We start from the raw sequence: 26904 nt of genomic DNA, 5'->3' as shown, positions 1-26904 counted from the left end.
TTTTAATTTTTTTTATTTCTAACGGTGAAAAATACAAAATCTAAATTTCTCGCTGCACAATGAGACTGTTTAATAAAACACAGTGGACCAACACCCCCCAAAATATTCAGTTTACAAAAATATGTGCCAAATGAAAATGAATAAATGTTCCCATTAGAGAAGCTGAAACTGAACATTAATCTGTTTTCTGTTTGTTTTAATGAAATGATCCCAGTAATAGTTGGCGATTTTTTCTTGGAGGTAGACTTTTTAATTTGTCCGTTTTTTTTCCCTCTCTAAAGTCCAAATCTTCTGCCCTGACGATCTTTGAAAGCTGCAGGCTCCTTCGGTTTGAAGCCTGTTTCTTCCTGTCTGCGGCGGTCACGTACGCGGTGGGTGTGGCTGACTGTCACTTTTATGAGCCGTGCCGGTTTCTTAATTGACTTTGTAATAGACCCTCCTCCAGAACAGCAGCAGAGTGTCAAGTTATTACAGCACGAGCAGCGCGCCGCCTCGTTCTGACTTCTACATCCTGAGGCTAGACCGCTGTCCCGACGTCTGCTTTACAAATCGTACTTTAAGCTTGAGATTACATATTTCTGCGATCACGGGTTATTTCATTTTACACCTTACATAATGCACAAGACTGTTAAGAAATCTTTTTTTTTTTTGTACTTTATTTGCCTCAGCCTGTGCCCTGCAGATGTCTCGCTGCAGCCGAGTAGAAACGTGGATTTTCCATTACTGTGATCTGCGAGCTGAGGGCTCCGGACCCCGCCGTCCCACTCTGGGGGCCAGTTACAGCAAGTAACGAGACCAAGGGAACAGGCTCATAAATCCTCTCCAACTCTCTCCTCGTTTTCCCTCTCTCTCTCTCTCTCTCTCTCTCTCTCTCTCTGTCCCTCCCTTCGTTTCCTCCCTTGCTACTTTGGCTTCCATCTCTCCCAGTCGAGCCTTCATTATATGATTCACAAAACCGAAATGCAACAAATAAAGTATTTCCACATGTTTAAAAAGGCCTTTAGTTCAAGAACACATTTGCAGTTTTACTTAAATGAGTTGAACCCCATTTTTATCTCCAGTCTCCACTCCTCCTTTTTTTACTTCATCGAAAAAAAAAATCCAAAGAAGAAGTGAACTCCCTGTATCTCCAATATCCGATTTTATATCCATAACATGTATAGACTTAATGTTACTTTTTAGTTCTGACTGAGCAGAAACCTTTGCCACCTCTGTTTTCCCATGATGCATCACTTTTCTTTCATTCGTTGGGAGGAGTCGTCTTGTGAGTGTCCAGTGGGAGCTGCTTAAACGTGCACTCATGCACGCAGCTGCAGGGTGACTGCACTGGTAAGAAAGAAGCCCGCTCTGTGGCGCCTCTCTCTGTCACTACATCATGGAGGAAAAAGGTTGAATTTGAATGGACTTAATAGCGCTAAGAAACCTGCCAGAGTGTAGCGCTGTAATGTTTTGCACAGCAGGCTCAGAATCATTTCTCTTCCTCAGCAGGTTGTTGAAACATCCTCTTTTGGTTAAATCCAAATTTCACACGAGTCTGTGTTTAGTTTTTCTGCAAGCCTGAGCTCAGCAGCACCACGCACTCAGCGCCTCCATGATTAAATATCAAGGAACTGCACTTGACATTTTATTAGTCCAGCAAGATGGATGAAATGGCGAGAAATAAAGTAGGCTGTGTCTGTTCACTTTCCCACCAGCACTTGCCTCTCTTCTGTTCCTTTCCTTCCCCTTTCCTCCAACAGAAGTATGTATTAAGAAAACGTGATGGATTTCACTCTGGGAAGGAGAATTTCAGCTCTGAAGAGAAACATATATTTGTGTCTTGTACCTGATGCTCCTCTGTGTCTCAGCCCTCCTCCTCTTTTTTTCCCCCTCCTCCCGACCCCCTCTCTTTCTTTTCCTGTTGTTCTACCTCAGATCTCCGTCTGAAGGATTAACCATCTCCAGCAGTGTGTCTCTGCTGTCTTGTAGCGCCGCGTATTGTTTGTGATTTGCTCGGGCCCATCCGTGCGGCTGCTCATTTCATCCGCCCAGCGTGACGCGCCGAATTGAGGGGGATCCACGCCGATTCCTCGCAGCCCTGGGCCACACTCGTACTCCTCACCTGGGACACACACACACACACTCATTACCTGACTTGTCGGGGTATAGCGGATTTGTTGGGTTGTGGAACCTGAGCCTCCTGTTTGGCTGCAGGCGTCAGCCGGGTGTTTGTGTGAAGGCGATGTCGGGGCCATCGAGACGTTACTTGAGAGGAAGAGGAGAGATAGATGTGCTTCCTCCCTGTTTTCACAAGTTTAACACTTCAACACCCAGGAGTCCCTTCCTGTCTTCTCTGTAGCCCGCGGCATGCCAGAGGAAGTCAAAACACCAACCGAGAAGGGCTGCTAATTCCACCTGTGCTCACTTTTCCAAAAAGAAAAGAAAAGAAAAGAAAGCAGCAATCAGGCAAATGGAGATGAAGGAGAACGTTTCACGCTATAAAGTGTTTGAAAAAGGGAAAAAATCAAGAAAGAGAACAAGAAAATCTTTTTTTTTTTTTTTTTTTTTTTTCCTTTTTCTTATGTTGGTCTCATGATTGTTCCCTGACTCCAGCCGCCTCCTTCAAATTACAGGAAAAAAATGGCAAAAGCTCATTTTGTGCAATTTCACTTTCATGTTTTCGTGCTTGGTTCTCTGCTGATTTGTTTTTGGTAGACGTTCTTATCTCAATGGACGAAAATTACGTTTGATTGCGGAGTGGGGAAAAAAAAGAAAAAAAAAAGGCGAAACAGCCGTGTGAAAACAAAAATAGTCCCGCTGGGTCCCAAATGTAAACTTTACAAAACCTTAAACCGAAGCAAGGCCAGATATGTGACAGTTCAAATGATGTTATTTATGATTAATCGCATCTCAAAGATCTCAGATAAGCAGCGTTTTGTGCGTCTTGTGACACATCTTCAGTGAGGTCACGACCTTTCACCGGATCCTCCGCCACCTGGAGCCCCTTTGTTTTGACTTCAGCGTGTCACACTCGCTGCACCATGTTGATAAACACGTGTTACCACTGCAGTGGCGTGGAAATGATACGTGCCCACAGAGAGGTACTCTACGTCTTACCGGCGGGACACGTGTGTTTGTGTGTGTGTGTGTGTGTGTGTGCTTCTTCTGCTGTTTATATGTCGACAAAAAAGGGAGGGCGGGGTCACAAGAGGCTGAACGTGAGCGCTGTGTAGTCAACTGGACAGCGAGTGTGTGTGTGTGTGTGTGTGTGTGTGTGTGTGTGTTTACGGGAATGTCTGGCGCGCCTCCAGAAGCATCCCACAGAGAGGGAATCCTGCTTGATGTGACCATGAATAGAAAGCCGTCCCCACCCTCCTGAACCCAGACCGGAGTCTTTGATGTCAGAGGGTCACACAGAGACCTGGCAGCTCCAGGGGGACATAGTTCCCCAGAAAGCTTGGCAACCTCACCCTGCCAGTCCAGGCCAGACCAGACCAGACCAGGTCTAGGATCTGCCCCGTCCTGCCGGGAGAGTGGGAACTTTTCACGTAATGGTGGAAGAACTGATCAAAAGGAAAGGCTTTGTTATCTTCATTTATCACCCTCGGAAATATTTCGAGGCTTGTTGTTGTTTTTCTTATCTCTACTCATAAACTCACAAAACCAGCACGATGAGCACCACCTCTGAACTTCCTAGTTTCAACGCTGGAAACATTTTTCTCTGCTGATCAGCTGCCGCAAACGCAGCTACAAAGCTCAGCTGTCACTCAGACTCTGAACGCTGCCACTGCGTAGTTTTGGCGTTCACACCGGCGGTGCAGAAGAACGATAAGCGTCACATGGAAACAAACCGCATGAGATTAACATTCACAACACACTCAGATGCATCATCTCACCTGTGTGGAAATAAAAACTCCTTGTCTCACAAATAAAAGTAACGCACGAGCATCGCAAACCTGTCCTTCCGATTGGCCAGCAGGGGGCGACTCAACAGGTTGCAAAAACAAGTCCAACTGCATGCAAACCAGACGTGCAGATGACCAAATCATCCCCCCCTGATTTATCACCACGGTGCGGTCTAAATCTCTAGTTTCAAGTCTTCTTCTACACAGAATGGTGTTCACACTGAAAATAACTTTGCTGCTTAGAATAAAACCAACGATAAAGCAGGATATGACACCTGCAGCAGACAAGTTGGAGGAAACCTATATCGAGTAATTAGTATCCACCATCTCCTGCAATGTGCTTGCGTACTCCTTTTTCAAAAATAAAATGGTCCAGTTGGTGGTAAACACGAGGCTACAAAGCCAGAGTTTGTAAGTGATGCTTGTACACTTCTTTTAGTAAAATCCTGGCGCCTGACCTTGAGGACTCTGGTTTCAAAAGGCGAGCAGGATCTGAAATTAAAAACAGTTCCGTTGTTACAGTTGCTGTAATCGTCATTACCAACATGGAAAATGAAGTCACCGGTTTGTGCTGCAGTGACAGAACTTGTTAAAGGGGTTTTTTTCCGATGATTTATTAGGAATCGAGATATCCATCTACCTCTGTTCTGTTCCTCTCTCCTTGTCTCGGCTCCCTCTCCTCTCTCCTTGGGTCTCAGCTGGCTCTGTTCCTGTGCGTCTTTGATCTCAGTGAAAGGGTTTGGAGCTTTAAAGTGCTTCTGTTTCCGCTGTCAGGAGCCCCTCTCTTCCTCCTCTCAGGTTTAGGCTTTCAGAGCGGTGGCAGCCTTGTACTGTAGCTGGGTGGGTTGAGGTGTGTGTGTGTGTGTGTGTGTGGGGGGGGGGGGGTCTGTGAGGTGGTGAGATGAGGTAAAGTTGGAGAGGGTATGTGATGCTGTCAACCCCCGGTCAGAAGACGACCTGACTGTTCCCGCCTCACTTCTCTCCTCACTCAGCCTCTTGTGGCCACGGCTGCGATGTGTCAAGGAAGACAAGTCTACACTGTGCACCCGAGTCGTTGTTCTACTTTTTTAATTTATATACTTTTAGCTTTTCAAGTGTTCTAAATTGTTCCATTAAAGCAAAAACACTGAGACTGGCACAACTGCAGCTTCCAAAATAATTCCTGTGATACTTCAAAAAACATTATTCTCGCCTTTTTTTTTTGCTTCAATTCAAAAAGTCAACATAACTAATTTCCTCCAGATCCATTTTTTTTAAGATTTTGGTTGAAATTGTCTTTAGGTCCAGACAGAAATTAATAACTCATGTGCTCTGAAAAACAAACAGAATCTGTCATCTGTAGCAGTTTGTGAGCCTGAGAAGATTCGACCAATGGCTGCCACGAGGTACCAATCAGATGAACCAATCACAGCCTCCCTGCTCGTTCTCTACCATTTGTGCTGTGAGTTTGAGTTTGAAGGAGCTGGGGATCGAACCACCAAGCTGCATCTGAAAGTCAGTTGGACTATCATCAATCGGCTGATGAGATTAGTGCAACATTTTTTCCTCGTATGGACTTCGTGGTCGAGGAAAGCGCAGAGCGTGAACTGCCTCTTGAAATGTAAGGATGCCAAGTTACAGCGGATACCAATTCTTGCATAATGTTGCTTTAATTACAGGAGAATAAAAAGCAGGACATGGTTGGGTATCGTGACTCTCAAATTGTCGGTCTTTTTGTTTCTGAATCTCCGTCTTGGACCACTCCAGCAGCTATGGCTGAAAAAAAAAAAAAATGTTGGGCTTTGAGTATTCACAGTTGCTGGATTATTGGATTTGGACTCAGCAATTTCCTGTACCCTTCTGTAAAGCACACATCAAGAACATTTTCATTTCGAGTCATGTGCGACCATTTCACGCTCGAGCTAAAGCGATTTTGCGAAGCACGGTTCCTGTTTTAGCAGACCGCTGTGTCAATACCAGCAGGTTTAACCAGGCCGCACCACAATGATCGCTCCTGTCCTACATTAAGTCATCAACCTCCACCGCAGCTGTGTGTTTCTGCTTCGGCTTTCATTTGGAAAAAATTATTAGTGTTGATACAACCGTGTTCCAAACAAAGATTCAAGGCCAGTTAACATGAACACACACCCTTGTACCAAACCTCCGAATGGCTTCAGGGCATATTTACTCTTGGCAAGTGTGTGTGCATCCGGTGAAAAAAGGACGACAGTTTAAGATCCACAGACCGCCCCGTGTAAACATGCAATGTCTTAAAGAGGAGCTGGCTGGTTTAAGCGAGGCCACGTGAAAGGAAATGGTTTCCATATGTCAGGAGCTGAAGCGTTCCTCGTGCCCTGCATCGCAGGACGAAGGTTAATAGGAATTGTGAACCGACGAAGGGAAAATGGAGGAGAGAAGTTGAAGTTCTTTCTATGCTCGGAAAGAAAAAGGAAAGTGCAAACCCTGCGGTACAGCTTTGATGTAAATCTTAAATCAGGTGTAACTAAGACCCGTTCGCATATCAGCACACACACGGGGTGAACATTCCTGCACACACACACACACACACACACACTGCACTTTGTCAGATTATTTCCTTTCGTCATGTTGATTTATGCATTCTGGCAGATGCTAAGACGATCACGCTGAACGCGGACACTCTTTTGCCTTTTTTTTTCTCTCACAAGAGCAGAGACACGCCGCACTCCTCCAAAGCATCCATCTCCCTGCTGTCCTCCTCAAATCCCCTCACACCTGGCTCTGCCGACCCCCCCCCCCCCCACCCCCCCTTGAGACCTCTATTTCACTTCTCCCTTTCAAGCTCTGCTGTCTCCTAAGTCTTCTCTGTCCACCTTTCCCTCCCCAATGCAAAGTCCTCTGCATATCAGCACACGCTCACTCACTACTGTTCACACTTCCCTCCCTTGTTTCCTCTCGACCTTTCCCTCCTTCTCATTCAACTTTTCGTTCCCTTTTACTGACTGTATACAAGAAGTGTCACCAGTTGGGTTGTGAACCTAATCTTTTGCAACCTTGTGTTCAGTATTTTGATCTTTGTCCTCTTTGGTTTTTATGGAACCAGAGGTTGGATAAACACTTCTTGCTGAACGGTAGCAAACAGTTAGCATACATTCTTGTTAGTCAACTGTACCACAAGTAAGATGTCATCTTGCTTCCTGGTGCCAATTTCATAGTATTGGCTAACTTTGATAAGACATAGAAAACTTGTACAAGTTCAAATATATTTATAATATTGGCTGTAAAACACAGATTGTTGATGTTTTGTGAGCTCTTACTGACTTTACGCTCTCTGCTACCATCACACTGTTGTTGTTTCTTCTTGTCTCATGATGGTTTACCTGTAACTAGTTCAACTTCTTGGGCTCCTTGGTTGTTGTTTGGTACTCGTTGAATTTCTTGGACTTTGTATTGTTGCAATGAAAGATACCTGATATTGTATTTTAGCCGTATCTGAAGCCGATACCGATCTTAATATTGGTTTCAGAACAATGTATCTCCAAATAGGATCGTTATTTACAAAATGAACTCTGTGTTGTTATGAAGAAGACTTAAAACCTGCACTTGAGACCAATCACAAAATGTATCATGCAAAAAAAAAAAATATATATTTTTGCAACCAGTTGAGTCGCCCCCCGCTGGTCATTTTTCAATATGCAGGTTAAAAGCCTTTCTGCTTTTTTTATCCCTTCTTTTTGTTTTGTCGTCTTCACCTCATCAAACACCATATTATCATCTCCTGTCAGCGTCTTAAATCAACTTGTCTGCTCTCTTGACTTTTCTTCACCCTGCTCTTTTTTACAGCGCTCCAGACCTTCCAGTAGGACTCTTCTGGTCTTATTCGGTAATTTAATTGGAAAAACAAAGCGAGTGGAGGCATTTAGCCAGGGTCAGTGTAAGGAGACGCAGCCAACACATGACAGGGTTAATCAGCGTCAGTGCAGCCAGAGTGGGTGTCTGGCTCTCCTCAACCGGGCCAGACGAGGAAAAGAGTCACACAACCTTTCCTTCTGGGGCTTCAGGTCTAAATCGAAAATGTCTTCAACTCTGTACACAGCCATTGCAAGGCCATTAGGATATCTTTTTTCCATATTCTTTGCCTTCACATGGAAAATACATCTGGGAATAGCAGGGCTTTTTTTTTTTTTTGAATACTTTATGTTCTAAAAGATGTCAAACTCAGGACGTGCTTAAACGTTTCTGTTTCTCTCTCATTGTTCTTTTTGTTTGTTTTCCCTAAAGTGTGTGTGTGTGTGTGTGTGTGTGTGTGTGTGTGTGTGTGTGTGTACGTGTGAATAATGCGAGGTCAGCCATGTGACATCAAAGTGCCAAAGCGTCACGTCTGCAGCTGTGTGTGGAGATCTGTTTCAATGAGGCATGTAATGGTGGCGTGTGGGCGCACGGCTTGCTTATTGTAAACACGCTCGTTCACACACCTGTTCTGAAGTCCCACCGTTTGCCCTCAGCTTTGCTTGCAAGGCGTGGAGGAAGTAAAACAATCTCTTGTGGATCTGGCGACTGAAGACGTGCAGAATCTCACCAATCGAATGCAGGTTGGAAAAAAAAAGAAAAAAAGAAAACCCCGTGACCGTGATCCCTTAGTGGGTCACCTTTGCACACTTTTACAACCAGGCTGTGAGGTTCCTGTGAGGACTTTGTCTCCTGAGAGTCTTCCTCGCGCACAGCCTGCCTCAGCATCACTGAGACATGTTGTCACACACTTTAACGCGGTAAAAGCCGTTAAAATCTTCCCATAACCCCTTTGGGCTCATTACAGAAAGACCGCTGAAGTTTATAAGTGTGAATTCCACGTCTGTGTGTTTCCGTCTGTCCTGGCGTGTGTGTGTGAATGTGTGAGTGTTGTTTCCGCTCCTCAGGGCTCATTATTTGCCTCGGCCTGAGCTCTTTCATTAGGGGGGCTGTGGAGTGGAGGGACTGCAGGGCCGGTTGGGGATCAGGGGAAGGGGCGGAGGTCGTAATTGGGCTGTTCCGCTCCCCTGGCCTTGCTCAAGGTCACTGCCAGACAAACTCCGGGGCCAGGTCTTTCACCCCCCCCCCCCCCCCCCCCCCCCATCCCACCCCACCCCTTTCTTTTTCTCTCATCTTTTCCCACCTCTCCTCCTCCCTCTTAAACCCTCACTTTTCCTCTCCCTCCCTCCCTCCTTCCCTCGCCCGTCCTCTCCTCCTCCTGGGGTCTTTTGTCACAGCAGACTGGTCCACCAGGGAGCCTCAGAGAAGTGGAGGGGCTAATTCAGTCTAATCTCTGAGCCTGTTAATGTCTGGCTGATATGTGGATTTCTCCTCATCCTCAGGGGACGGCCTTTGTGGCGAAGGCCATCATTATGAAGTTACCGAGCCCTCCTAGCCAATTATAAGAAGGGAGACAAATTAGTTCATCTGAAACTCGGCTCATGAGAAGTTTTTCTGGATCGTTCCTAACTTTGCTTCTCATCTCAAACTGTGGAGACAATTCAGGCTGATAAGACGGGAAAAAAAGCCTGAGAGTGCTGCGTTCTATTTAAAGGGCGAGATTGTGCATCTCGTGTGAGACTTGCCGGTGGATTTTGTTCAACATTGCACTTGTCATGTGCAATTCTGTACGGGGGTTTTCGGATTCAGCGGTGTAGTGTTGCTTGTCTGGCGCTGGCCGGCGGTGAGCTCGGTCTAACGTTTCCCTCTGATTAAGACGCTGGTGGTGAAAGCTGCCTTTGATCTGAGGAAATGTCTGCGTAGGGAGCCGGTGGAATGCGGCGCTCTCGTCTCCGCCTCGCAGTCGGAGGCAGAGAGATACTGTCACAGTCCGTTTGTCTGGCTCTGCCGCTGACCGCACACCCACCAGAGGAAAGTTTGGATGGTCGGAGTCCGTCACGCTCCGATCCAATGAGCATGATGCTGCTGTTACAAGTCAACTGATGTTGTGTTTACGCAACGTTAATGACAAAGGTTTCACAGAGAAGACATTTACATGTGTATTCATGTTCTCCCTCTCTCTCTCTCTCTCTCTCTCTCTCTGTCTCTCTCTCTCTCTCTTCCCCTCTGTGTGTCTCTGCAGACCTCCTTCGCTGGCGGGCAGTCCAGCTTTCTCCGACATCTCCCTCATCCGGATCTCGCCCCAGCGGAACCCCTCTGTGGGGGCGGAGTCGCCCTTTCACCCTCCGCACCCCTACATCAACCCGTACATGGACTACATCCGCTCGCTCCACAGCAGCCCGTCCATCTCGGTTCTGTCGGCCACCCGGGGCCTCAGCCCTGCTGATGGTGAATGAAGAGAAACACACACACACACACACACACACACACACACACCTGCACACGACCCCAGCGGAGCAGAAATTGATCTGGACCTCTAAGGATGATATTTTGTAATTGATTAGGGAGCTTTGATTGCTAGAGGAGGGACCCTGATTCTTTGTATGAGTTTAATTTCTCTCAGAGATCAGAGGAGGTCAGGTGAGAGGCAACAAGATCCATCTCTATTAAGGGGGGGGGGGGGGGGGGGGGGGGTAGGTAGGTGCGTTATGAGTGCGGTGTGATCTTTGTGTGTGGGTGGGGGTTTCAGGTTGGAGCTGAGGCTAATCCTTTTGATCTGTGAGTCATGTCACAGACCTCAGGAGGATGCTTCAGTGAGCGGCAGGGTCACGTACAGTTACAACCTGCACGGGGGGGGGGGGGGGGGGGGAAGGGGGGTAGACCCAAGTTCAGGGTTGGGGGGAGCGAGCTGCACGCTGTTATGGTTTCCTACAGGGAGCGTCTTTCCCCTCGGGATCCTGAAGGTGGATTCAAACCAAAGATATTAATTCAAGCAGACTCACTGAAGCCGGTTTCATGAGAAATAAAGAAATTTAATAAGTCAGTGATGATAAATGAAAGTGTTCAGAAGTTTCTATAATTCTGTAATTATTCTCTTTTAGAAAAGTCCTTTTCATCGATGCTGCGGCTGTTAGTGGGACAAACATGCTTTTAACAGATCATTTAACAATCTGGAACATTTTTCACATTTTATACATTTAGAAGTAAAACTTCTTTTCTTTTCTTATTTCACAAATTAAGGATCATTATCAAATAAAGACTGGTTGTTGACTGTTGTTATTTTTCATGTTAGGAAACAAAACTCTGAAAGTAAAACTGCTGTCAGTGACTATGTCTCTATTTTGGGTTTTTGATGCCTTTATTAGAGAGACGGGAAAGCGGATAGAGAGAGTGGGGAATGGTCAGATTTAAACCCGTGCCGGATAATTAAAGGAGTATAAATACTTCAGTGTAATCTTGTTCTCATGTTTGCACAAAAACCTGCTGCAAATAAAAAGTTGCATTAAAGAAATGACCGGGGTGTCAGTAGAGTAGTGCTTAGTGCACACGTCCCATGTACAGAGGACAAAGTCCCCCAAGCAGGGCGGGTTCGAATCCGACCTTTGGCTCATTTCTGCGCTCTCTCTCTCCCTGATGTCCACCTCTATCCACTGAGCTGTCTCTTTAATAAATGCACAAAAAAGGTCAAAATAAATCTTAAAAGTAAAGAAATGACTGAAATCATGTCAAAGGTCAGATGACTTTATCCGCCCCCCTGCTGTCATCCCGGATCAATCGCTCAGCAGCCGGCAGCAGAGACCCTCTCCAGCTCCTCACCTTGTGCTCAAGTGTTTTTCTGAAGGGGCAGATAGTACGGGCACTCCCTCCACTTCATCTCAGCCTCGTCTGTAAGAAGCTGTTTCTAAGTAAAGACGAGTCGAGTCTCTGCTGCCAGCTTCACTCATCCCCTCTCCTGCTCTCCAACATTCGTGAACAGGAAGTATAAACTCCGGCTCAAGCTCTAAACCCTCCAATTTTCCATTACCGCAACTTAATGTGCACCAGCTTCGGCTTGGTTTAAATCAAAATAGTTCCTTCAACCTACCACATGATCCGCCCTTTCTCGCTTCATAATGCTGTGAATTGTGAATGAGGCACCTAATTACTCCTTTAATCAAGCCGGTGATTAATTAACCCATCAGCCTTTGTGTTGTTAGTATATCACCACGCTTACAGGGAGACTCCGGCGCCAATATGCATTTTTTTTTCCTCCAAAGCAAAAGTACATTTAAATAATGATGAATTAATTAACAGAATCTAATGGAGATTTAAAGTGGGTGGGATTTGGTGCCACCCTCTCGCTGCCACACATTTGCTTTTTTTTCTCCTCTTTTCGTGCCCCTCCCTCACTTTTCTCTTCTCTTTTCTGTGCGAGACGAGGTTCAGAGGTAGGCTCGCCCCTGATCCTATTGTAATGCTGAAGGAGCGCCCGTCGGCTCACAGAGTCCTGAGGCAACTCTCTGCCTTTTTCCAAGTCGACTGCCACACTGACAGCCATCCAACCCTGCACTCCCCACTCCCCACTTTTTTTTTTTTTTTGCCCCCAGCATCGCACTCTGGTGCCAGCGTTTCTGATTTAGAAATTCCGCAAAGCCCCCTTTTTTTTTTTTTTCCTGTGTGGATCCTGAATGGGCCACATTATAGTTGAATGCAAAAGCAAAGCTAAGGCGGAACACTGGAGACAATTAAGAAACTCCCCCCCTTCTACTGAAGACATAATACCCAGATCGAATTAATTTAAAAACGTTCTTACATTCATTCAACCAATCATGGATGCATATTGCAGGCGTGCAGGCCAGCCTTAAGAGGAAATCTCCTCATACACTGTTTCTTTCTTTATTTTCTCTTTATTTCCTCAATAAGGGGGGAAAAAGATCCGCAGCACTCTGTGAGTCTCAACTGATTCTATATCTGCATCCAAAACCACAGTGTTAGTCTTTTCCTTCTCTCTTTCTTTGAATATTTGCATAAGGAAGCCCACCACCAGATGTTTATTTTTAGGCTCCGGTTCAAGGACTTACAGATTGAAATAACTGAGGGACCGACTTAGAAAAGAGAGGCAATCGTTTGCTGCATCTTTATGCATGCGGAGATATCTGGGCAGACTTAGGCATCCTTTTGTTTTCACATGCAGTACAAATGATCTTATATGTACAATTTAATACCTTTTGGTTGCTTAATTCTGATGGGACAGAATTTGCAACTGTAAGATTTCAGCTTTTAAGTTTTAACTCGGCTGCCCTCCAAAAAAAATAAAAATAAAAAAAGCATTAATGTATCTGCAGGAATTAATGAAAAAATAATTGTTGCGATCTTATTTTTTTATTGCCGACTTGGCAGACAACAAATTAAAAAGTAATCTGCTGTAAATGATTCCAGATTTGCATCTAAGACCAAACTGTAAATTTGTGCTTTTTTTTTTTTTACCCCCTCTTTGAATATTTTTGCATAAGGGAGCCCACCACCAGATCTTTATTTTTAGGCTATGGTTCAAGGACTTACAAGATGAAACAGCTAACGGAATGACTTGAAAAAAAGAAGAGGCATTTAGAGAGGGGGGAAAAAAAAAGAAAGTGGCAGAATCGTTCGCTGCATCTTTATGCATGCAGATATATCTGGAGAGATTTAGGCCTTTTGTTTTCCAAACGCAGTTTAAAGGAGCAGGTTGCATATCTGCACACTGCAGCCCTGACGTGTACAAACACACGAGCAGAATCTCTGGCAAAAGATGTGTCAGCCCACATACTCTTACCACACACACATACAAACGTATAAACACTCTCTCTAAAGTGATCAAGGAACGGTGAGAAGAAGAGAAAAGGCTGTTTAAGAAATGTATTGTAAGACGATCGGTTCTGCTGTGCTCGCTGTGAATGCATCAATCAAACACTAATGCACACTCACTGTAATCTCTGAGCAAGCACTCGCTAATCCCTAGTGAGGCTCTCCACTTCAGGTGATGCTCCCCGTGCAGCTGTTTTGCTAAACTTGAGGGTGTTGCTAATGTGCTCATTACTGTTCTGCTGAGCTGATTAGCATCTCATGTAAATGAACGCAGGTTTGGGGTGCAGCACAGGTGCTCTGCCTGTCGTCTTTCCCCCCCCCACCGCCTCTGTCTTTTTCTTTTCTGTTCTCCAAATTCTCAGTCTTGTACCTTTTTTATATTTTCCTCCAATCTCACTGAATCCTCCTCCTCCTCTTCCTCCAGCGCCTCACACGGGCCTCACCACAGCAGAGTACTACCACCAGATGGCTCTGCTCGCAGGCCACCGGAGCCCCTACGCCACTGACCTGCTCCCCTCTGTGGCGTCCACAGCCGGCGCCAGCAGTGCCAGCGCCCTGCACATGGAGTACCTGCAGGCCATGGAGAGTAAGTCTGCACTGACCTCACTCAGTTCATGACACATTGTTAGTAGCTCATTAGGTTTGACCTGGAGCGGATCATTTGGATCTTCAGTATCAGATTTACATGAGATCCAGGATCAGCAGTGCAAGACTTAAAGACTTCTGGAGGATTCTTCCAAACGTGGGGTGCTGCAAATGTTCACACACCCTTTACTTAAAGTGAAGCAGAACTATTGATACACAAGAAGTGATACCTGAGACAACTATTACTGCAGTGATGAATGTCCTTAAAGGAAGACGTGGGCCCTAATTCTTTCTGACAAAAAAAAAAATCAAGATTACCAAACGCAGAAAGCTTCAGGGTTTCTGCTCCATGAAACATTTGATGTGAATTTTTTTTTTTTTAAATTTTTTTTTTCTTCTAACATTTAGATACTTCAGACACCTTTAAATAACAACATTTCAGTGTGTAGCATTCCCAAGATATATTCAAACATACTAATATAATCATGAAACTGAATGACGTGAAAAGAAAAGTTTCAGGCAAAGGGACGTAGTGGTTTGGTGCATGTCACATGTCCAGCGGCTGGAGGTTTGAATCCGGGCCTCGGCCTTTTGCTGCATGTCGCCCCCAGCACGTCCCGTCTCTAATAAAAGCACACAAAAAAACACCCAAAAACTAAAACTGAACAAGTCAAAGAACGAAATGTTTGATCCTCATGAAGCTCAAAAAACATAAACCTGCTGGGATTCCTGCACCTTAAAGTGTTCTGAGTGCATTCACACAGCAGATGATAACATGGGTGGCCCCAGTGGGAATTGCACCTTTTAAAATGTACCTTGACAATTCACCTATCTTGTTCTATTTATAGAAGAAGCTGCAGCTCTGTGGCGGCGAGGAGGGACCTGCAGCTTTCCCTGTGACACGATTTAAATGAGCTTTTGTCTTAATGTGTTGGGCTCAGGCCCGTGTGCAGAGGACTTATGCTAATGAGTTATTTTAAAGTGTAAATAGGAAATTAAACGCACAGTGAATCTTAAAAAGGTCACGCAGCCTCACCCCGCTCCCTTTGATGAGAATGTATTTAGTCAGGCAGACGCCGCTTTCATGGAAATCCGGGGTGAAGTTCCCCCGATTCCTCTGAACAAACTAATTAAAACTAGCCAAACTTGTGCGGCTATCAGAAAATTAATTGCTAATAAGTGGGAATTGGAATGTCCCGCCATTCATCACCGGAGAAATCCTTTCTTCTGTGTCACTTTTAAGATTAATAGACTGAAACAAAACAATTAGGGCCAAATTTGAGTGGAGATGCGATGCTCCTCACTTTAAAAAAAAAACACACAAAAAAAACCCCGGCTGTGATCATTGCTGGTAATAACTCGTAACGTCTCAACAATGTGTGTTCCAACGCCAGAGAAATTAACACTTTAAAGCTTTGTTGGATTTGAGGAAAAGAAAAAAAAAACAGGCACACAAAGAAGAGACTATCAAGAGGCTTGTGCTGATAATCTGGGCTACTATGTTACTGCGGCTGTTTGAGTCTATTTCACATCAGTGTAATTAGCTTCAGCGAGAGCACTGCTAATGAAACAATGAGCCTGTCCTGCCTTTTCCTGCTTTAATGGGCTATTGTCTCTGTTCGCACTGCCTAATTAGTGCCATAACTCTCTCAGATCACAACACTGAAGTCTGTGTTTGTGCTATTTATACGTGAACTTTACATATTTATTCCACTAATCGGACGTTTTCCCCTCATAAATAGGTTCTCTTTAAATAACGATTTGAAGAGCAGAAATCTTTTTTTTTTTTTTTTTTTTTTTTTTTTTTACGATGATGATCGAATCGAATGAGTGGAGCGACGTTTTCTGCATGCTTTTACAAAAAAGGCAAAAAATGGAAAAACATGCGGAAAAGTGGGATTTATTTCGTCTCATCAAAAATGTTTGAAAAGCACAAAAGAAAAATGCAAAAACACATCATTTGTATGCTTTTGTAAATGTGTTATTCATTTGTAAGGGAGTTGTAGTTTGTGAGCCAGTTCCCTAAAAACACTTAAATGAGCAAAAAGTGGCATCAAATGTATAAAATATATAAAGAGCATAATCCTGAGAGGAAAGTCTTTTTATTCAGCTCCAGATTTATGATTTGATTAAATAGCATGACAAGTTTTCTGTTGCACAAAAAAAAAAAAAAAAGGTAACTCTGGGAAGTTTAAAACCTCCGTCTCTCTCAGGTGGCCCGAGGTGTGCCGGCCTTTTTATTTCTTAACGCCGTCAGTCTGTCCCGTCTGCAACCCTCCGCGACCACGAGAATTAATGACGCGGCACGTAACCGGCCGTCCCGTCCATAAATCAAGAGGAAATTAGAGGGACAGTCCTGCAACGAGCCGGGACGCTCCTCTCTCTCTCGCTTGACCGATTTATCATTTGGGCTGTGCATTAATAAACACAACTCCCATGAGGCTTTGCAGTGGTGGGACTCTAACCCTTGCTTCCCTCTCTTTCACGCCGTGCTGGATTCGTCTTGTTTTCAAAGAAAGAACTGTCAGGTTTTTTTGGGACGTTGAAGCTGAACACGTCCAAAAAAACGAGAATAAAAGATGTTTTTCCTCTTCTCAGGTTTATTCGTTAGCTGAATGACACAGTGAAAAATGTATAGTGTGATATTCACGCTACACTGTTTTTAACAATGTGTGTGCGCGCAGGGATTTGAGTGTGTGCGACAGCACCGTCACTAAAGGCATATTTTTCCATACAATGACGACGTAAAGGGGGTGTTGCTCTCCATACGGCTTCATGCAGGAAAGAAAAGTCAGGCCTACATATGCCAGGACACCGCTGCTGCTGCTGCATCCACACACACACACACACACACACACACACACACACACTCTGATTACCATGTGAATGGAGCGCTCTGTAATCGTTGGATGTGTCAGACGAGAGATGGAGCATTTACGTTCGGGAGATGGATGGATTGTGGGGGACGTAAATACGGAGGGGGGTTATCGGGGCTGCGTAAGCTGGTTTTGTTCGCCTTTTATCAAATAACTCAAAATGTTTTATTTCCGAGTCTTGAGTCACAAAGTCATTGTGTCAGTTCACGCACAAAGCACGACATCCCCTCAGCGCTTTCTTTCTTTCTCCCCTCCTTCCATCTCCCCTCTGTTTTTTCCCTGTCTTGTTTGTGACATCTCCATGTGAAAAGACAACAAAAGTCATGTTTTAATCTCTCCCCGTGGCTCATTGTATGCGCACAGAGAATGCATTCTGCCGATTCCGCCTTTTACCTTTTCAAACCCCCTTTTTAGTACTTCCAGTCAACACATTTGATTGCATTTGAATAACGAGTCAAATTGGACTTGATGAAATATTACCATACACCGTCGGAGCATTTCTCCAACATAAAAGGCATGTTTTCTCAGGGATGAAATGCAAGCAGTGCATCAAGTGACAGCCGAACACTCATTCAGACGAGCCTTTTGTATGATGATTGACAAAAGTGTCATCTGTTGGGGTTAGATTAGGTGAGAGTTTGGATGAAGTCAAACACAAAATCAGCGCTCGTCACTCGCCTGTGACTAATTTGAAGATTTTGCAGACGCTCTTCTCCAAATCGACGGAATGAAACGAGAGCAAAAAAGGGTTTCGTTTACAGCGACGCACAATGTTTCAAGCGTTCTTTTCTGACTCCTCTTCCTCCTTCATCCTGCAGATTCTCGTTTCTCCAGCCCGAGGCTTCCGTCGCGGCCCAGCAGGAAGCGCCCTCTGCCCATCTCGCCGCTCTCCGAGCACAGTTTCGACCTTCAGACCATGATACGAAACTCGCCCAACTCCCTCGTCACCATGCTCAACAACTCCCGCTCCAGCTCGTCCACCAGCGGCTCCTACGGTCACCTCTCTGCCGGAGCCATTAGGTAAACTTCATCTCCTTTTTTTTATTATTAAGCTCCCAGATCTTCAGCAACATTTCTTCCCTTTTCACCTTTTTGTTATATAATAAAAACTTCCTGCATTACAGACTAGAAATGTGGGATTTTAAAGGAGGAAACTTTGCCAAGACAAGAACTCAGAAATGATCAGAAATTAGTGAATAAAGGGAAATGTAGGCTGTAGTCCTTCCCACATGTCATTCCCCCTGACTCTATCCTCTGTCCGACCTCTCAAAGATATAAACAGCACAAAAACTAAATCCTAAAAATGTCCGCCTTCTCTCCTTCCTGTTAAAGCTTCTTGTTAAAAATAAAAGATAACAAAAATCTGCCCATCGTAGAGCCTGAATATGTTTTTAATTCTCTCAAAATCCCATGAAAGTAGCTGCTGTTTGTTCCGACGCTGCAGATGTTTTAGGCAGTTATTGATCGCTGTTTAAAGCATCCGAACACGTTCAGTGATGACCACTCGCTGCTCGGAGATTCTGTGAATCGCAGGTGAGAGGTAGAGTTGTGAAAAAGAGTTTTCTTGGGTGCAGAGTCGGAAACTCGAGCGTTTGAAGAGTCATAAAAAAAAAATTTGTTTTTGTTTCCTAAGACATGTAAAAATCTCACATTTCCCTCAGTAAACAACTTGTCTGCGTCATCGTCTGGCTGTGTGTAAGATGACGATCCATAATGTGAGAAAGAAGCTCGACATCTATTTGGATGAAATCCAAATATTAGAAGTAGAAGAATGATGTCACTAGCTTTTCTGATATCATTGATTGAAGCCCATATGGATTGTACCATGTTATTGTCATTTACAAATGCACAATGTTTCATAATGTGAGAGAGGAGGAAAGCGTGCGGTGTGGCGTTCGTATCAAACCCCCGTGTGGGTGACGATCTCCCAGCCAGCCAGTCAGCCTGCCTCCCCGGCGGCTTGTGTCAGTCATCCTGCAGGTACACCTCGCCAAACATCACATACATCACCCCCCCCCCCCCCTCCCCCAGTGCAAACATCCAGCATAAAAGGGGAAGGAAAAAGAAACGAAGAGAAAGTGTAAAAGGAAAGATCCATGGCCCCACCCACAGCCATTGATCAGCGATCTGTAAGAAGAGCCTGATCAATCACGCAGTTCGCTCCGCCGCTGTCCCGGTGACAGGAGCCGAATAACCCGGGCCAACAGACTGATGAGTGATATGACAAGCGGATAGGCCCCCAAATGTGTCTCGGCCCATTGATTTCCACTCGGCTCGTAATAAGATCAGCAGACGTATGGGTCGCGGCGAGAGCGAGGCGTCAGAGCGCAGGATGAATGTGGAGCCACACAGATGTGTGTTTATCCGCTGCTTCACCTGCGCTCGCGCCGACCCCAGAGGAGGTTGTGTGGTGGCTTCTGGGATTTAGAGGATCAACAAAGTTAGCTCGGGGGGGGTCGAGGGTAAATAAACAGACTCGGAAACAGGAAATGAATTATTCCCTTTATTTACATGGCTGTACGACACACTCGGGTTGGTTTATCATCTGTATCATTTGCCCAGTGGAAGAATGACAAACTGCCTTACACAGACCGCCTGATAATTCACAGTGTGTTAACAAGCTGAACATTCATTGGCGGGGATTTGCCTGTAGTCCCATGGTTCCAGCATTACCACACCATCTCCTGTCAGATTGTCCTCAGGGAAGACCAACTATCCAGAATAATCCATTTATTCGCTGTCTTTTCCCCCTTTTTTTTCTCGCCTCAATGTCATTTCAACTAATGTTCAAGTGAAGTTTTATTATTATTTCCCCGATACGACTGGTCAACCCTTCTTCCGTCTGCTCTCTTTAGCCCAGCGCTAAGCTTCGCCTACCCACCAACGCCTGTGGCTCTGCACGTGCACCAGCAGCTCATGGGCCGCCAACCGGGCATCGTGGGCTCTGCTTTCGGCCACAGCCCGCCCCTCATCCACCCGTCACCGGCCTTTGCCACCCAGAGGCCCGTACCCGGCATCCCCCCCTCGGGGCTCAGCGCCAGCGAGCGCTCAGCCCTCTCCAACGACTCCTCACAGGTGAGAGCGGCCCCCGCGCGTGTGCCGGTGCCATTCATCATCACAGGTAATGGATGGCGTCGTCGGATGGCAGCCACGTCTCAGTGAAACGCAGCGAGCTAACGTGGTACAGGCAGGACCCCCCTTCCACATGCTCCTCTCCTGGGAGCTTCCTCCTACTTGTGTTGTCTCTTGTTTTTTTTTTGTTTGTTTTTTTAAGACTGCCAAGCACGCTGCAGAACGTGCCTGCAGCAAACAACAAGGGGCTTGTTAGCATAGAATCCCACTGCTGACTCCATTAATCACTGGAGAGAGAACACGGATATAGAGAGGGAATATTGACACGGATGGATGGATCCAAAGGGGCTTTTTCTCTCCTTCCACACTCCTTACTGTATGTGCGGGCCGATATTTGAAGTACATATTCAATATTCAATCAAAACCAAGGCTTGAATTTGTGCTGTTGTGCATGAGGCCACACTCAAATAGAAAAACAACATCTTTCCACTTCTCCTGAACGGAGAGAAGATTGCTTTGGGGAAACAGACGACTCTCATGTCTGCAGAAAAGTTTATAAAAACTGATCAACTTGAGGTGAAAGTTTTCAAGAAGAACAAAGAACAAACTTTGCAGGACTTGCTTGTAAATTGTTTTATATTTTCTGAGCATGCAACAAGAATTTCCCCCAAGGGCGAACTTAAAGCTGGGCCAAAGTTAGGTCATACTCTGGTTCAGTTAATGGTTCGTTGAATTGGTCCATGGGTTTGTTTTAATTGCTGTGATTAGAGGAGCTAATGTGACACAGTGAATTGCAGTGTTTTTCATTTGTATAACGCTCCTGCCTGGAAATCATTACGGTTTCTTCTGTTTGATTAGGCGAATGATTGAGAGCCTTTAAAGCAGCGCATGCATTTTTAATGCTTTCATAGAGGACTACGTGTTAAATATAAGCGAGGTATGAAACGGCATATTGTCAACAAAAAAAAAAAAACGAAGCTGGGAATTTCAAAATGTGTTTTTGTGTCTTCAGATCAAACCGACGAGTGAATCTGCAGTGAGCAGCACGGGAGACCCCATGCACCACAAACGCTCCAAAATGAAACCGGAGGAAGATTTGCCGAGCCCAGGAGCAGTGAGCGTTCAGGTGAGGATCACCTGCAGCCTTAGCTATATTATACTGGAAGCGTGCATGTGTTTATTACAGACTCCGTAGAATATTTAGTAGCAGTCCAGCTTCTTGCAAACACTATGTGTAAATTTCCCTCTGGAACACGAAGCCTATAGAAAGTCTGGTCAGGAGCCAAAACGGCTGCAACAGTAGACAAGCTGAGCAGCCACAGTTTGTATTTGTTTACCTGCATTTGGCTGCTCGTGCGTGTAAGTTTCCCACACGGCTCTTATCAGTTCCTGTTTCTGAAAGCGAAACAATTCATCGATCTTTGTGAAGCTGGAAGGGAAATTGTTTTTTTTTTTTTTGTTTTTGTGTGTGTAATCAAAAATTGAAGGTGGCTGAAAAACTAAAAGAGAAATATGATAACAGTTTTGTGTTTGTATCGGCAGGAATAAACCCCCCCCCCCCCTCCTTATTAGGGTCCATATTGGAAGAGCAGCAGATGTGGTGGAAGCTCCCCTCAGTGAGCCCACACCAGCTCTCCTGCTCCACTCAGCCACACAACTGTGACAGTGAAATATGTCTGAGCTAATAGAGCAACCTACAACAGGAAAAAGGGGGTTAGATTCCTCAAAAACTGGCCCAGTGCTGCCGTATAAAAAAACCCCCCCAGGTACAGAGAGGGGCTTTCAGCGCTACATTTCCGCTCTCCAGACTTCTTCTCCCAGACGGCCAAACAAGGCCAGCTTCACAGGGGCACCGCCACTGAGACCTGTAACCAAATCATTTTTCACTCAGCCTTTCATGGAAACCAGCAGGGTGGTGCAAAAAAAAAAAAAAAAAGGACAGATGTTAGAGAGAAGAAGGCAGCTCCTTAATTAAACGTCAAACCTTAAATAGACTACATTTATTTCCATTCATGTTGTTTATTAAAGCAGAACTTTTTTCCCTCCGATCTGACTCAGGACCATCCTGATGGGATGACCCTGGTGAAGGAGGAAGGGGACAAGGACGAGAACAAACAGGAGCCGGAGGTGGTTTATGAGACAAACTGCCATTGGGAGAACTGCTGCCGCGAGTTTGACACGCAGGAGCAGCTCGTACAAGTAAGTAGCACGGAAACAAAAACATGAAAAACATGGATACAAGCTGCTTATTTAAAGTCTTTCATTGTCCACATGAGCTGCTCAAAGTAGTTCTCGTCATTGGATAGATAAAAGATATTTCAATCAAGATTTCCTGTAAGCTAACATAGTAGCATTTCTCACAGTTAAGAAAGACCTAATAAAGGCTCTAATTATCTTCTGTGACAATGTTGTGATGCGACCAATACAAGTTCAAGAAGCCTCAGACAAAAACGTGTCAGCCAATAGGATGGGCTAGTCAAAGCACCAAGTTCTCAACTCAACTCAACTTTATTTATAAAGCGCTTTAAACAGCCATAGCTGTGACAAAGTGCTGTACATCCATGAAGAGCACAAACACAAAACATAAGTAAAACACTAACAGGGTTAAAAACAACGTGCACTAGCTTCTTCAAAACAGTAGCCGACACAGCAGGAATATTATGGTTACCGATAGCAACAAAGGAGAACAGCTGAATTCAGGTGAATATGGTGCCAGCCGCTGCAACATGTTCCCAGAGCTCCATTAACAGCTTTTGTAAAAAGCTCGTTAAAAACAAGATTCACAGTGTTTTTGGTTTTATGCTGTCAGAGATTTCAGCGTTTGTATCCTCAAGCTTCGTTGATCACAGCAACTTCAGCTGCTCGCTGTACCACATGAAAAACCTCCTCTGTTAAGGCCTGCAGCAGCAGCAGCGGCGGCTTCCAGCACAGTGGAGTCCAGAGCTGCAGGCGTTGACTGATACTGCTGCTGGGTGCCGTGATTGGGTCCAGGGACGGTGGTAATGGGCTCAAAAAAGCTGAACGGGGCTAACTGATTCAGGCGGGTTAAGCCTCCCAGAGTCAGGATGTGAGCTTTGTGTACAACGCTGGTCCGTCCCTCCTCCTCCTCCTCCTCCTCCTCCTGCCTGTTATCACAACTCTCACACAGCCCAGGAGATGGATGGCTCTCATCTTATTGCGCCAGAGGGGTCACTGTTAAGCTAAATATTAATGATATTATGGCTGTGCCCTCCTCCACTGTAGGGGCTACTTACACTGACGCTATTAGCTCTGCTGCTCTGTTGTGGCCTGTGAACCCGTCACCCCTCGGTCTGCTAACAGAGAGCGCTGAAGTTGGAGAAGTGGTGAAAATACACCAATATGATGCCTTGAACAAGGGATGCTGGCACACACACACACACGCGCGCTCGCTCGCACACACATGAAACACACATCACAACACATCTGATAGAAAGATCCTCAGCTCTTCACAGCTGTCTATTTGCCGTCTTGACATTGCAATCCTCTGCCGCGGTGGTAACCCCTATCTATAATTGATATCCTCAGCGCGGAATGGGCTGCCTCCAGTGTTTGAAGGGCTCGGCTCAAAGGTTGAGGATCTTGACAACTTCTTGCTCCTGTTTCAGGAGGTGAGATGAGTAAAGGTGGTGCAGGAGGAGGAGGAGGAGGAGGAGGAGGGAGGGGGGGGGGACTGAGAAAAAGCTCGCTCACACACTCCCCCTCCTGTAGTCGCACCAGGTGGCCATCAGAGCACTAAAACAATGTCCTCTCATACCTCTTCAACCTTGCCAAGCTGCCCTTCTTATCAGATCACCAGCAAAATCCTTATTAGTTTCCCATTTTTCCATTATGGAATTGTTTTTTCTCTCTCTCTCTCTCTCTCTCTCTCTCTCTCTCTCTCTCTCCCCCATCACATTTGACTTCCTGATATTGCATTTTATTTCTCATTTTCTATGCACATGCAGATATGCAGAGCGATGCCAATAAAAGTCTTCGCCTACAGAGTCCCTGCCCTCTAATTCTGAAGCGCGGACGAGAAAATGCTCTTATCTCTCCGCGCCCCCCCCCCACCCCCCTCAGTAATAGGATAAGTACAGTATTTGGACCACAGTGGCTCTCCTCGCACACTGGGAGGGGGTTCGGGGGTTCCATACAACCAAACAATAGAGCGTCCCTTCCCCCTGTACTTGTCTTTTTTTCGAATAGCTTTGGGGGGGAAAAACATGACAAGAAAAAAAAAACAGTTTCTCCTTGTTCTGTTACCCACCAGCCTTTAAATAAAGTTTATACAAAGGTTTATAAAAGTCTTGACTGCCATGTTGACGATCGACGTCATGAAATGATTATTTAAAGTCCTAGCAGTCGCTCTGTTCTAAACGCGTCCTCCCCTTGGTGGTTGGCCTAATTTTAGATTGAAGCCTTCACGCCACCCTCACTGCGTTCCACCTTGTTCAAAAGCACTCCTGCCGCGCTCTTCATGCATATTTTCCACACCCTCCAACGTGCTCTCACCATGACGTGCCACGCCGTTCCTTTATCATCTGCACTTAAGCGCTCTCGGTGCCGCCGATAAGATACACATCAGATCTACGCAATTTAGCTCACTTATCTGGCCTACCCAGTCAGCAAAAGCGAGGCGGGTGTCAATTTTTTCTTTGCTGTATTTATTTCATTTCTTACATTTCCACTCCCTATACCTCTCTCCATCTCCCCCTCTCACACTTTCCCACATTCTTTTGCTTCCCCCATGTTTGGGCACAAACCTCTCCCGCTCTCATTTTCTCTTTCATTTTCTCTCCCCCCCCCTCTTTCCCCTCGGAGCGAGCACTTTTAAAGATAAGGCCTGGTGGCTTCTTTAATGTCTCTCTTGAAGTGGTCCTTCTTTTTCCTCTGGTTGTGTCGCCAGAGATGCCAACCAAACCCCCACGCTGCAATATTTCCCTAATATGGTCTTACTCAACACTCTGTTATTTTCTCAGCGATCTAATGCTGAGACTTCACTTTAGAGTAATCTATGAGGGAGAGATGCATCTTTAGTGCCCTGGTATGATGGGGGGGGAAAAAAGCATGTAAGCATTATTTCTGGAGTTGTAAGATGTGGGAGGACAAAAAATAGTATCATGTAGTTTTGTGTGGAGGTTAAATTTGATTTTCAAACATATGATTGAGAAATTAAGAAGTCCAATTTATTTATTGTTCCTTTATAAATCAAATCTCTTCACTGTTTTCATTTAAAGCTCCTGACTTCGTTAGTTTCGCTTTTGGCGCCCCCTTGTGGAAATCATGTCCCGTTGATAATCCATTCCTGTGCATGTTTAGGTCGTGTTTAATAAAATAAACAATCTGATCCTGCTGTCGATTAAATGTTGTTTTTTTTTGCTGTTTCTGCAGCCTGCTGTATAAAGTCTCCTGTGACACCTACCCCGCCGCAGAACTTACACTCTTTGAAAATCACGATCTAGAAAAATGTTCAGTGCTGTTGCTGATGGAGTGGTTTGCTTTTATAAGTCATACGAAGGCATCACTGTTGATTTCAGTCAGTTTCATAAGCACCCAAAAACTCCTCACAGGAGCTTTAAAGTGTTTTTATCCTCCCGTTGGAAGACATTTCTGTTCTCCTGTGAACATGACCTTGAACTGTTAGACGGGTTTTTTTTTTTAGGATGATATACGAAGACAGTCTTATTGGAGTTGGTGGTCTTGTTTGTGTGTGTTCTCGCAGCTCATCAGGCCTATCCCACCCACCACAGTCAACCGTTCTCTTCCAGGTCATCTACATAGGTGGCGCTGTGATGGGGGGAGCTGGCTCTCCCCGTGTGGGGGAGCTGGCTCTCCCCGTGTGCAGCCTTGTTGAGGCGGCTGCTGTGCGCCTCCCTGGTGTTAAAGCGAGATAAACACGGGCGCAGTCTGAAGGCAGCCCCCCTCTCTGGCTGCCGGCTACGGCTTTTAATTGGTAAAATGCAGATTTTTTTTGATCAGGAGAAGGATTAGGCTCCTTATCTGTCAAGAGTATCTTACTCTTAAGATGAAAAGACTGTGCTGAATTACACATGCCAATTCCAGCTCCCTGCCCCCTGCTCGCTTACTCACTCATTCTCCTCCCTTCTTTCCTCGCTCTCTCAATTTTTCCCTCTTTAACTCCCCCTCTCCTCCCTGCCCCCCCCCCCCCCCCCTCCCCCCCTCCTCCCTTACCTCTCTTCTTTTGCCTTTTTTCCACGCTCCTTTTTCTTCCTCCCTCTCTTTACACAAAGCACTTCAGCAACTGACATCACAAAAGAGCATATGATTTATTAGGCGATGTTTGATAAAGCTAAACGGTGTTGCGGGTCCCACAGCTTAGTGAAATTGCCTTGTAAACAGGCCCCTCTTTTCATGCACGCTTGCATTCTAATGCATGAGGACGGCGTCCCAGAGAGGGTTTGATAAGGAGACATGGAGATGGATGCTGAAGTGGGCAAACGCTCGTAAATAGCCTGAAAAAAACCCAGATGGGATTCAGTGTGTTATATTAATGTGTGTAGAGGTGTGTGGGCTCCAGAATTTGCATAGAAGGAGAGCTTTTTATTCTTTTAAAGCTAAATGTAAAACTGTGTGTTTTACGGCAAATTATGTTTCTGGATGTTTTAGTGATGCAGCGTGTGTGTGTGTGTGTGTGTGTGTGTGTGTGTGTGTGTGTGTGTGTGTGTGTACTTGCACCTCTCATACGTCACAGACGGCCACAGTGTCCCCTGTGTCCGTGTCCCTCGTGCTCCCTGTCGTGCGACTCTCCTCTAAATCCATCTTGGTGGCGTTTTTACAGTTGTTGGCCGATAAGCTGGCAGGGGGAAGATGAATAACCTGCCGCTCGGCTGCTATCA

General features: G+C 45.5%; 1 protein-coding gene across 1 annotated transcript in view; it reads left to right on the top strand.

The window, feature by feature from the left end:
* The window catches only part of gli3 (GLI family zinc finger 3), a 99497-nt gene that overhangs the window by 61383 nt on the left and 11210 nt on the right, over positions 1-26904 (top strand). Inside the window, exons 5-10 of the mRNA XM_079361427.1 lie at positions 9934-10139; positions 13939-14100; positions 17794-17995; positions 19831-20050; positions 21060-21173; positions 22106-22246. Coding sequence (XP_079217553.1) covers positions 9934-10139; positions 13939-14100; positions 17794-17995; positions 19831-20050; positions 21060-21173; positions 22106-22246 — 1045 coding nt within the window. The remainder of the gene's footprint in view (positions 1-9933; positions 10140-13938; positions 14101-17793; positions 17996-19830; positions 20051-21059; positions 21174-22105; positions 22247-26904) is intronic.

Source organism: Symphodus melops, assembly GCF_947650265.1.
Source record: "Symphodus melops genome assembly, chromosome: 14".
In the NCBI taxonomy this organism is placed as follows: domain Eukaryota; kingdom Metazoa; phylum Chordata; class Actinopteri; order Labriformes; family Labridae; genus Symphodus; species Symphodus melops.
This window is presented reverse-complemented; position numbering and strand designations above follow the sequence as displayed.